The sequence below is a fragment of the Peromyscus leucopus genome, chromosome 5 (genome assembly GCF_004664715.2).
Source record: "Peromyscus leucopus breed LL Stock chromosome 5, UCI_PerLeu_2.1, whole genome shotgun sequence".
Classification (NCBI taxonomy): Eukaryota; Metazoa; Chordata; class Mammalia; order Rodentia; family Cricetidae; genus Peromyscus; species Peromyscus leucopus.
In genome coordinates this window covers 132,260,674-132,273,821 of record NC_051067.1, presented here as the reverse complement: position 1 = coordinate 132,273,821, position 13,148 = coordinate 132,260,674, and the positions used below count along the sequence as shown (strand labels likewise).

The 13,148-nt window shown below is 46.1% G+C and overlaps 1 protein-coding gene across 1 annotated transcript; it reads right to left on the bottom strand.

Moving 5' to 3' along the window:
* Nucleotides 1-7,066: 7,066 nt before the first annotated feature.
* Gjd4 (gap junction protein delta 4) lies at nt 7,067-12,424 on the bottom strand. Its single transcript, XM_028873214.2, has 2 exons — nt 10,531-12,424; nt 7,067-8,880 (listed from the first exon to the last, which is right to left on the bottom strand). The coding sequence occupies exons 1-2, from the start codon at nt 10,592-10,594 to the stop codon at nt 7,862-7,864; spliced, it is 1,083 nt and encodes a 360-aa protein (XP_028729047.1). The 5' UTR covers nt 10,595-12,424; the 3' UTR covers nt 7,067-7,861.
* Between the last annotated feature and the right edge of the window lie 724 nt (nt 12,425-13,148).

The window sequence follows — 13,148 nt, the reverse complement described above, 5'->3', positions numbered from 1 at the left end:
TCTCCACTATAATACTACTGGAAGTGACAAAATACTAAGAGAGCTTGAGGTCTCGGGGTGCCCCTCCAGGGGACCATAGGGGTGCACCTTAGGGGTCCACAGGACACAGCATGCACTTCTCTTTTGCCTCCCCACTCTGCTCAGCCCCAAGTCTCCACCACGACCCACTGCCTCACCACAGCACCAATGCAACGGGGACAGCTGATGACAGGTTGACATCTCCAAACCTGGGAACGGAACAAACCTTTCTTTCTATACACTGGTTTGTATGGGGTGCCCATTATAGTAACAGAAATCAGACTCAGACCCCCATAGGTACAGCAATAACCCTGACCTGGTCATTACATATAGGATATCACACTGTACTCCCTAAATATGTTATTACTATGTGTCAAAGAAGAATGTTTTAATAAAAATAAACACCTTGGTCCATTTGTTTTGTCTGTGCATTTGGGTGTGAAGAGGAGAAGACAGCCTCAGGGGCTTTCAGGCATGGGCCTTTAGGGATTTTTTTTTTTCTTTTTGGAAACAGGGTCTCTCACTAGCCTGGAATTCTCCAAGTAGGTTAATCTGTCTGTACAGCAAACCCAGGGGATCTGAGCCCCTGTGCCCACCTTCCCAGCGCTGGAATTAGAAGAGCATGGTTTTTGTTGTTGTTGTTGAAATAATATTCTAATCAACATTCTAATTGTTGAACAGCACTTTCATCTGAATAAAAACTTCCAGGAGGGAAGAGGAACTCTCACACATTTGAGGCCCTTAAAAAAAAAAAAAAAAAAAAAAAGTAAAGAGCTGCTGGGGAGGGATGCTGACCAGCTGGACTACAGGAGAGACTCTGAGGTTCTGGAGCTGCCTGCTGGGGAGGGATGCTGACCAGCTGGACTACAGGAGAGACTCTGAGGTTCTGGAGCTGCCTGCTGGGGAGGGATGCTGACCAGCTGTACTGCAGGGGAGACTCTGAGGTTCTGGAGATGCCTGCAGGCTGTGCAGAAAACCCATGGTGGAGCTTCTGTGATGCCATCATCCTTTAAAAAAAATAATAACAATTCTTTATTGATTCTTTGGAAATTTCACCTCATGCACCCAATCCCACTCACTTCCCATTGGAGTTCATCCATTTAGTAGAAAGAAGATCCTTGTGACTGTTTACTCAGCAAACCCATAAAGACTCAGGAATATGGAGCAAAGCATATGCCCTGTCCTCACCAGGAGGAATTTGAGGTGTAGAGATGGAGGAGACAATGCACTTTCTAACCCAACAGTGCCTAATGAGTACAAGTTCCTAGCAAATGGTGTTAGAAAAACTCCCAGGGTTATCAGCAAGGTCATGGGGAGATGAACCTCTGCAGAGGTCCCTGATGCCCCGCCCATCATTCTCTGCATCAGATGCCCCGTGATACTTTATCCTATTGAACTTTGATGGTCCCATCAGCAGATGCAATGCTACCAGCATCTCAATTTATTCTCTTGGGTTTCTGTAAGCCACAGACACATGAGGAAAGCCATTCCCTCACCTGCTACCCCTGGTGCCCAAATCTGACTGCACCCCACACCATATCCCACCTGTTGCTTTTTCTGCCACAGTCCCTGAGTCTGGGCCCTTAAGCTCTTTAATATCTCATGTTGTGACCCACAACCATAAAAATATTTTTTGTCACTGCCTCATAACTATAATTTTGCTTATTGTTATGTATTGTAATGTAAATATCTAGTATGCAGGGTATCAAAAATGCAACCCCAAAGGGGTCGCGACCCACAGGTTGAGAATTGCTGCCTTAGCCTGCATCTATAATTATGGAATTTTGACCGTTAATATTCAGAGTTATTATTGAAAGGTGAGTACTGACTCTCGTTACTTTGAGGATTTTTTTAGTGCTTGATGTTTTCCGGTGTCTCATTTGTTTAAGTGATGTTCTGGTAGAAAGGGGTGAATGTAGCTGGAGAGAGGAACCATGGATGCACACTAGCAGGGTTATTTTAATAATATTGCATCACCTCCCTGAGCTTTTGTTTCTACAGGGGTACGGAGAACTGATCAGAGTCAAGCTAACTAAGTTCCTGGCAGATTCCATGGTCTTCACTTCTGGTACTACTGGAATGTTGTCAGGGGGCCTCCTGAAGGGTATAGTTGTAGTCATCTCCCCATTCCTGTAGCAAAATACCTGACTCAGCCTGCTGATGAAGGAAAGAGAGGCTCATTCGGCTCACAGTTCTGGAGGCTTTAGTGCAAGGGCTTCACACGAGAATTTCCACAGTAGTCATGGGAGTGACCTCAGCATGAGCACTGAGTCCCAGAAACCAGTAAACAGGGGGAGCAGAAGGTCAATGCCCTATAACCCCTCCTGAGAGCGTGTCCTCAATAATTTAGGGCTTTCCCATAAGGTCCCACCTCTTAAATGTCTACCCCCTGATACCACCTCCATGGGGGCCAAGCCATTACAGCCTTGATAGACTGTGGGGAGGCTCAGTGAAACCTCAGCCGGACCATGGTTACAACACAGAGAAATTTGTTGTAAAGGGGGCATGCAGAGGGAACGGGGGTTACAAGTGATGTGGGGTAATACCGAAGGCCTAGTTCCTTGTTAGTTCCCCACATAAGAAAGGGAAACAGCACAGCTCTTTTATTCATAAGACCTGCTCCCCAGCTGAGTGAGAGAGGCAGCATGGCTCTTTTATGCAGGAGGTGTTACTATTCAATTCACTATGGCCTATTTACAGAATATCCAAAGTCTATGCTGAAATGTTCAAGTCTAGACCACGATATTTGATTTTTTTTTTTTAATAGAGAGGTCAGAACTCAACCTCCAAGGTCTTTCTTCACGCACCATCCACCTTGTTTTTGGAGACATGGTCTCTCACTGGCCGGTGACTCACTGATTAAGCTATGATATATATATATATATATATATATATATATATATATATATATATATATATATTTAGGAAAAAGTCGGGTCTCCCATGGTTATCAAGCAAACATGGCATATCAAGTCACAGTAAGACTAGGAACCTCCCTGCAATCGAGGGATTCTTAACTATAAAACAACATGTTGTTTCATAAGCCAGCGGGGAGAACATTATGCGTCTTTTCAGATAGCCTTTCTGACAGGTTACAGCCACAAGGGTTCTTGTAGCTGCTTAGTGAACAGATGGAATGGAGAAGAAGTGTCCCATTGTTACATTTGGTCAACAGCTCTGAGTAGACACACTCCAGGGCTACAGCATCTAGCCACCTCCCTATCATCTGCCTTGGTGGTCATTTACATTACAGGTCCAGCTCTCAAGTGAAATCTTTTCAGTTTTTGTGGAAAGCTGGGGGAGGGGGGGAATCAGATGCATGTGAGCAAAATCAAAGGAAGAAAGTCAAAACTAGGAGCTGCATCTCAGACTCACAAAGGTGATCTCTTGTCTTGTTCAATGAGCTTGTGCTATGAGACTAGATTGTTCACAGTTTCCCATTATCCCCTAATTTCTCACTCCCAAGCCCCTATCATACTGTTGCCTAAAATCAATCTAATAAAATTCCCAGATGGACTGCAGAGAATTCTTAAATCCTGATTTCTCTGAGCAGAGAAGATAAAGATGAAAATGAAATGTATGGGCAGCAATGTATCCATGTGGAGAAGACAAATTGACGTTTTGTTTTGGTGCCTTTAACTATTGGAACTTAACTGTGGTCCAAGAGAGGCCCCTGCTGGTGAGACTTGGGAGCAACCGAAATCCAGGAAGCCTTACCGGGTCCAGCTAAAATTCTCCCCTGCCAAATGTCATCAGTTCCTGAAGACTCGTTCACAATGGTCTGTTGGACATCTGTGATCTCAGCCCTAGAGCCGTCTTTTGGGAGCACATGACTAAATCCTTGTCCTGAAGTTTCCATGGTTAACCAGGTGGGCTTCCCACATTCACTCAGTAAAGCAGGTGTCACCTGCTGCTGTTCTGTGAGCCCTGTGAAGAGCTGGGGTTGGAGGACTTGAGAGGCTGTGTGTGTGCACCCCACCTCAGTTTTCTGACTGCTTGCAGCATATGCAGAGCTTTAAAGCTTCTTGGAAAGGAACTGAAGTAGATTTATATGCAGAACCAATGTTCCATAAATGCTGCTTTATTAACGTGTTAGCCTACTGATGACTGTGTGTGGGTCTGTGTGGAGGACAAGCAGCTCTGCCTGAGAGACTGGGGGAAGAAGACCTGCCCAGCGACACATGGGTGATCTTTCAGCCAAAGAGGCAGATGGTAACCAGAGATGTGATGGGGGCACACTCTGAGCCTCAGTCTGGGGAAGAAGGAAACCCTTCCTACTAAAATCTAGGTTTTATTCAGTGCTTGGGATCAAACATATGTCCTTCCGCTCATAGACAAATGCTTTACACAGAGGTATACTCAATTGGCATTTGACTTTAATTTTCTCAGTTCTCTATGAAATGAAGTTCACCCAGGTTCATCTTATAAGGCTGTGTAATCTTAGCATCTCACCTCTCTCTGGGACCAACTATAGAGCTGGAGGTCAAGTTTAAAGTTCCTCAAGGAAGGGATTGTTGTATACATGTTGGGAGCAAGAAAACCACACTTGCATACATACGCATGCACACACACATACACGGAGATATATGCACACAAGTACACAGTCATATATGCAAAACACACACACACACTTGAAATTCAAGAAGGGTGTCTGTCATCCTCTTCATTCCTCTTCATTCCTGGGGAAACAACCTTATCCCCTACATAGCCAGCAAAATTCACCAGAGCCCTTTGAAGCCAGCCCCGGAGTTGGCATGGAGTGAGAGCCACAGGATTTACACTACAGTCCTGCGGGCCTCCCTTTCCTTTCCTTAATGTGCCATGCTGCTAGTTATTCCTGGAACTGAATTTACACCAGAAAACTGGAAAGAAGTTCTCAGTGTAGATTGCTGCATGTGCCAGCGAGGTACTTAGTAAATGCATAAGTAACACTTTCCTGGGCTACCCAGAGCCTGCTTTCTGTGCATAATCCTTTGGTCCTCATAGAATCTCTTTCACGTTTGTCTCCACGGGCACCCAGCACTACTTACTTGTCTGTTCAGAGACTGGATCCACTGGCGGGTTCATGTCTTCACTGAACTGTCTCAGGAGGCACCTTCACACCAACTGGGAAAACTTGCTGAGCTGATGTCCACGGGAAACCAGGCAGTATCTAATGAGGCTTTTGCTGTGTAAAACCTAAACAACTGAACAACACTAATGTTCCCCCTGCTAGCTGTGTGTGTGTGTGTGTGTGTGTGTGTGTGTGTGTTTCTCTCCCTCCCTCACTTTTCTTGTTTTCAATGACTGTAATTTAGATGGCTCCAAAGTACCAGAGATTTGGGTTCTAGGTCACGAATTAAGAAAATTCTTAATCTTTTCTCTTTCCTCAAACTTGCCATTTCTGATTTTTCAGTTCGTTCATTTGTGGGTTTGTTTTTGTTTTTGTTTGCTTGTTTGTTTTCAGACATGGTATCACTGTGTTGCCCTGACTAGCCTGGAATTCACCATGTAGATCAATCCAGCCTTGAGCCAATAGAGATCCTGCCACCTGCCTCCTGCATGCTGGCATTAAAGGCATGTACTACCATGCCCAGCTTTTCATTTCTGAAGGAAAGGACACTGGATTCCCCCAGTGTAAACTTGACTACCACCTGAAACCTTTTTCAAGTCAAATATGTGACTCAAGGAACCTGCCAGTGACTGTTTGGAGCCCATTATGCTGATCACAGGGATCTGTTGAATGCTTCCTAGGAAGCAGGTGACCAGAAACAACCCTGCCCGAGACACACACCAGCTAACGGTCCCTCTGACTTCCCCACCATCTTTCTAAGTTCTGGAGAGAGTGTGTAACTAGATGTGACAGTGCCCACTCCAGGTCGGGCCTATGGGCCCCTCTTGCCCCTTCATGTGAGCAGATAGACGGGACTCTGGGCAAAGTGATCCCTAAAGTACCACCTGGGGCTCTGTTGGATAAAGTCTAAGACTGTTTCCCCATTTTCATCTTACATAATTTCTAAAAAGTCTTAAAATGGTATTAATTCTTTTAGAATTTCACACAGTGTGTTTTGATCAGACTTATCCCCACAGTCACCCAACTTTCTGTCCCCCTGCCACAACAAGACGCATTTGTGCCGTCCAAACGTTCTTGGATGTGTAGCCTCCCACTGGAGCATGGCTGGTGGACCAGGGGCTAGACCCTTGCAGAAATCTGATTCTCCCTCTCCCAGCAGCTAACAGTTGACCAGAGCGCTATGGCCGGAGTGGGACCTAGTACCTGACTCTCATCTTCATCCTGGGCTTTGGTCTGGTGTGTGGTGGCACAGGTCTCGTGCATGCTTTGACAACCACTGTAAGATCTTTCAAGGCTTGAAAACCTTACAGCCACTGAGAGCTGCAGTGTGGTCAGAGGGGAGGGATGCCTCCTCCTGTGAGCTTCAGGGTGACCTTCACAGTCATGCTGACACAGCAAAACAACCACAATCATCATGTATTGGGAAGTTAATCACAAAATTCCCGTTAATGGTATCTGGTGATGGGGCTTGGGGAGGTGGTTAGGATTAGGTGATATTCTGAGGGTGAGGCCCCATGATGGTATTAATGACTTTTTAAGAAGAGAAGGCCTGAAATGACTTAGCAGGTCAAAGTTCATGTCATGCTAAACTGACAAGTTGAGTTCAATTCCTGAAATACACAGTAAAAAAAGAGAGCTGATTCCCCAAAGTCATCCTCTAACCTCTACAAGCACATTACGGTGCATGTGTGTATATGCATGCATACACACACACACACACACACACACACACACACACACACACCATGGACATAATAATAAATAAGAATTTTTTACAAGAAGGAGGAGGACAAGGAGAGAGACATAAGTTGGCATGCTGTTCTACCTCTCTATGGAATTCCCTGTTGTATTATGAGACAGCTAAAAGGACTTCTCTAGTCCAATCTTGGAATCCCCAATCTCTGTTGCTATAAAAAAAAAATACATTTTTCTTTATAATTTAGTCTCTGGTATTTTATTATAGCAACACAGACTTTTTTTTTTTTTTTTTTTTTTGCTATTAAAGCTCAGCCTATCAAAAGCTATGCTGGGCATTCAGCAAGCTGGAAAGACTACTTTCAATCCTTAGAATGTTAGCATAACCAGTGGGCATACTCTGGCAGAGTCTTCAATTGGAAGAAGAACAAAGAACACCCTAGTCTAGGTCCCTCATCACTCAAAGGAGAAAACTCAAGTCCAGATGAGTGAAGGGAGCTTTGATTCCTTGCTGAGAATATTGCCTCCTCCTGTGGCACCCACCCAGTGGCTGAAGTGCATGCTGTCTTTGTGGAGCAAATCTCAGGTTCTGATCCCTCACTGTAGGATTTTAGCTTCATAGGCACGGCCTGCTCCCGTTCTGGGGAGCCCGCCAGAGATGACCACTCAGACACAATTTATAGCCAACTGAAAGTCTTTATTACAGCTGGCTGAGACTATACCCAGGTATTTGCGACCCAAGTGCAGCCCTGAGTTTTTAGGGTAAGGGGTTTTTAAAGGCAAAACTCACATCTTGGTATTTTGGTCTGCAATTGCAGGAGGAGGTTTTGCTTAAACAGGCAGTTTAATAAAACCTAAGCTAAGTGGGTGGGTATGGGGGGAGGTCTGCACACGCAGGCAGTTTAACAGAAGTTAAGTTTGCTGGAGCATCTTGACCTCAGGTTCCTAGAATAGTGTTGGGTAATTTTCCATGACATTCTACATCAAGGAGATCACATTTCTAGTTAAACCTAAAATGGTCTCAGCAAGAACACAAGATGAAGGGACCTCTGTACCCTACTGAGGAAAGGGTAAGTGGGCTCCGCGTGGCTGTCTTCACACCCACTCAGACTTTTTGGTTCTCAGGTGAGGGGCGCTGCCGGAGGTAGCCAGCCTACCAGGAGCCAGAGGCTGGCCCAAACAGTGTCTGGCCAGGTGGCTCTGGGTGACCAAGGGGAGCTCACCTGACTGAGTGTTTTTGCCCCCTAGGTCCAGAGAAGGCTCTCTCTGGGATCTGAACTCATGCTCTGTGTGAGCCACAGCTAACCTGTCGCCCGCTGAGGAAGTGGCCTCACTATCATCTTGGTCTGAATGCCCCGCCCGCCCTGACACACTGGCCTGACCAACGTGGATGTCGCCGCCCTGCCCTGCTGTCCACACACTGGGGAACTCAGGCGCACCCTGCTCCTCCTGCCCGCCCCCACGGTCCACTTGACCATGGCTCTGACAGCCCTGGGGGTCCTGTAAGAGACCAGGGGGAAGTGTGGGGACTTCGCAGACCTGTCTGGCCTCGCCCTTCACCCCGTGTGTGGTCCTCCGTGTCCTCCTCAGGCTGCAAAGCAGGTCGGCCAAACTGAGTAGGAAGGACAGCGCGCTCACGGCCCACACGAACAGCATCAGGAGGGACTTCTCCGTGGGCCGCGACACGTAGCAGTCCACAGCCCCTGAGCAGGGCACGCGCGAGCAAGAAACTCGGTTGGGCACAAAGAAGCCGAAGAGCAAGTAGTGCAGGGAAGCCAGGCCAGCCTCGAGCAGCGTGCGCAGCAGCAGGTGCACCAGGTAGGCGGCAGACAGGTCTGGGACCCGGGGCCTGCAGGCTCCCTCCGCAGCCAGCTTCGCGCCGCGGTGCAGGGCGTAGGCACCAAAGACTGCAGAAGGCAGGAGCAGCACCAAGCTCTGCACCAGCCAGAACCGCAGCGGCGACACTGGAGAGAAGAGGTCGTAGCAGACGTTGGCACATCCTGGCTGCAGGGTGTTGCAAACAAACCTCTCCTGTTCGTCTTGGTAGATAGGGGACCCTGCCAAGACCACTACCAGCATCCTCAGCAGGACCGCCACGACCAGCCAGAGCATGCCTAGGCGAGAACAAGTGTCCAAGGATCAGTGTCCAAGGTGCAGAAGGCTGCCTCCACACAGCAGCTTAACTACTACGCCTTGGGAAGTCAGTAGCACTCAGAGCAATAGGGGCAACTCTCTCTCTCTCTCTCTCTCTCTCTCTCTCTCTCTCTCTCTCTCTCTCTCTCTCTCTCTCACACACACACACACACACACACACACACACACACACACACACACACACACACCTTCAGCAGCAGGGATCAAAACCAGAAACTGTTGCATGTATGCTATGCTAGGAAAGTACTCTACCACTGAGCTCCCCACCCCTTTAGGGTGATTACTTCCTAAGCCTTTGCTATACCAGGAACAGCCCTGAAATTATTTGTAAGATATTTCCAGTGAGCAGATCTGTAAAGTGCATCACGTGCTAATGATGCTTTTGCATGGCCTGGACTGAAAGATCCAGAGAGCATTTTGTCTTCGAAAATCTATGATATGATTCAATCTCACCTTTCTTAGGGACTAAGCTTTTTAAAGGACCTTAGCATATTGTCTTCATCGTGCTGAGCAAAAGAAAGCGGGTAATTTCACTGTCTCCCTTATTTATGACCCCAGCCTATAGGGTCCCTCTCATCATAGGGCTGTAGCTACTGTGACTCTGGGTGCTTGAAATTAAATTTCTTTAAGAATGCTCCCTTTTCTACTATTTCTAGATTCCTTTCCCCTTAGCCCAGTCACTGTATTAATGACATTAACAAAAACTGTGAACCAAGAGAAGACAAAAGAAACAACCCTATCATTTATAAAGGCAGCCAAGCTCAGAGAGAAGCATCAGTAGGTGATGGAGTCATGGATTCAACCTTTCAGTACCAGGTTTATTTATTCAAATTCTACAAAATAAGAGTGAAAAACTATCAACCTCACATCAGGCAAATCTTAACCTTTTTTCCACCCTCTTTTCAGACACCCAAGCCTCTCTGAAACTGACTCACTTGGATCAATCTCAGGTATCTTTACTATTCGCTTGTTGAACGAATAGCTAGGGCTGTATACGGTTATGCAAGACTGCAACCCAGCACTTGGAAGGCTCTGGCAGGAGCAGGTCAAAAGTTCAAGGCCAGCCTGAGCTATATAGCAAACTGGGAGAGAATGAATGTGTCACTAGGGCCAGGGGACATAGCTCACCTTACCTCAGTGTATCAGCACCTCCTGACTGAGGCCACGAGCTCTATCCCCAAGACTATAAACAACTAAATTAAACTTGGGATCTGTGTTAGAGTGCTTAAGAGAAATTAGTCATAGTTATAACATAATCTTCAGAGATAAAACCTAAAAGGTAAATGAGGAGACACAACAGAAGCATTACTTTCTCATTTATTCCACCCGATTCTGCCTTCAAATTCAGAACCCAGATGCTGAGAGAAAAGGTCTTGCCTGAGATCAATGCTGCCCTCCCCCATCCCCCACATACACATCCTCCCATGTTGATGGGCACAAGGTATGACCCCAGTGAAGTTTGCCAGGGTTCCCACACCACTATGATACACTGGCCTTTCTTTTGGGAGTGGGTCAGACACACTGAATTGGGATAAACTTTTGAAAAGGACTCAATTTGAATATGGCAATAAAACCAGAACAAGATTTAGGGTTTCCCCCCCAAGACTCACCCACAATGGTCATGTTGCAGTTTAAGGTGATAATGAGGAACCCCAACAAGTCCAAGTTCTCCATGCTTGCAGAAAGCCACAGGCCTGGGCTGCTGGAGGGTTGAGAGGTCTGTGTACCCCAAGGATGTTTTAAAAAAAAAATCAATACATTTTTTCTACATCAGACTTCAAGGTGAGTGCCAAGCTGTGGAAATAAAGATGTGCTCCCAGGCCTGGCAGGTCAGGTCTCCCGTCTCCACACTGAGGCAGTCCTAAGCTGCTTGCCAGTGAGACACCACCCCAGACAACTGTGGGGCTCGGAAGCAGGAGTCGTCTCTCTGTGTGGCTATTCTTACCCTCCCAGGACATTCCAGGCTGCTGGCTGTGCTTACATGTCTCCATCAGGAGAGCTAGGCACTTTGGGATGCAATGGAAACAGCTACTTTTAACCCGAGAAAGAAAACTTCTATTAATTAGCCAATGAACTGTTTCTATATGGGAGCTGGGAAGATGGCTCAGTTGGTAAAACATTTCCTGCATGAGCATGAGGACCTGAGCGCAAACCCCAGCACCCACATAAAATGCCAAGCATGGTGGTGCATGCTTTTAATCTAAGTGTGCAGGCACAAGATTAAAAACTCACTGGCTGACACGACTCATGGAATTGGTGAGCCCCACGTCCTAATGAGAGATGCTGCCTCAAAAATCAAGGTGAACAGCCCCTGAGTACGACACCCAAGGTTGATGTCTGTGGTAGTTTGGCTGGTACTAACCCCCATAGGCTCGTAGGTTTTAAATATTTGGTCCCCGGTTGGTGGAACTGTTTGGGAAGGATTAGGCAGTGTAGTCTTGTTGGAGGAGGTGTGTCGCTGCGGGTAGGCTTTGAGGTTTCCAAAGTCTTTTCCATCCCCCTTTAGTTCTGTGTCTCTGCCTCCTGCTTGTGGATCAGAATGTAAGCTCTCAGCTATGACTCCAGCACCTTGCCTGCCTGCCTGCCGCCATGCTTCTTGACATGATGGCCATAGACTCTAACCCTCTGGAACTGTGGGCCCCCAATTAAATACCTTCTTTTATAAACTTCCTTAGTCATAGTGTTTCATCATGACAATAGGAAAGACAATGTCTGACATCCATATGCATACACACATGTGCACACATTTGTACATTCATGGCACTTATGTACACATGAACACACAAAACCATTTCCTCCTTCAAAACATGTCCACAGCCACTTGTGAAGGAAGTCCTAAAATGTTCATTTTGCCCTTTCTACATAGCATAACCATCACCACTACTACCCCACAGCCCACAAAGATCTTGACCTTATTGCTAATTCCTGCATCACTGAGGTAAGCACACATCTGCACCTCAGTGTGGATGCCAGGTCTAGACTATAACTTAGGAAGTCTTCATTGACAGAACTCCAGCAGTCCCCTACCTGCCAGAGAAGTCACTGTATCTCTCCCCACAGCCTCATCCTGAAATGAGAAGACTCAGTTTATATATATATATATATATATATATATATATATATATATATATATATTCCCACAGTGCAAGTATCAAGGAAACAAGAATGTCTTTTTGTCCACACAGGCTGCTCTTGATGGTGTTTTTAAAATAGAAAAACCCCAAAAATAATTATTGAGATTTTCTGTGGGACAGAGCTGAGGTTCCAGCTCCCCAGAGAGCAAAAATGCCTATAGTTGTGGAGAGAAAAAAAAAAAAGACAGTGAGGACAGACATGGACTTGGAGGAGAAAAAAGCAGAAGGGTCAAGGGTGGATGAGAGGCAGGCTGGCTGCTTAGAAGACAATGCAGAAGGAGAAACTGTAGCAGAGTGTTTTCAGGTGTGTTACTTTTGTTTATGTTGTATTTGTTTAACTCTGTGAAGCTGTGCTACTGTGCCTGTCTAAAACACCTGATGGTCTAATAGAGAACTGGCCAATAGCAAGGCAGGAGAAAGGACTGGAGGCACTGGCAGGCAGAGAGAATGTATAGAGGGAGAAATCTGGGAGGAGAAGAAAGCTAGGAGCCAGAGAAGGAGGAGGACATCAGGGGCCAGCCACCCAGCTACACAGCCAGCCATGGAAGGAGGAGTAAGAGTGAGATTTACAACAGAAAGAGAACGGAAAAGCCCAGAGGCAAAAGGTGGATGGGATAAATTAAGTTAAGGAAAGCTGGCTAGAAACTAAGCCAAAATAAGGCCGGGCATTCATAAGTATGAATACATCTCCGTGAGTGATTTACTGGGGAGCTGGGTGGCACCCCGCCCCAAAAGAGGAAAAAAAAAAAAAAAAAAACAAAAAACAATGAACAACAAGAAACAGCTGAGAAGCCAGGAAGCAGCCTGAGAGGGGCCTTCCATCAAGACCTCGTGATGCTTGACAGTTTAACTATGTTTTTCACGCCCCCAATCACATTTTCACAGGATAGCTGCTTTGAGAAGATGATACATTTTTCACATCTGTGATTTGAGGATAATGAATCTCAATTAAGAGCGAAGAATAAGAGATAATATAAATAAGTTTCTAGAATATTATTTGGCCTATAGGAGGCTCTTAAAAAATAAATGCAGCCATTAGATCATAATGGAATAAAACCAAACATCAACAGCCAGAAACAAACTACAGAAAAATA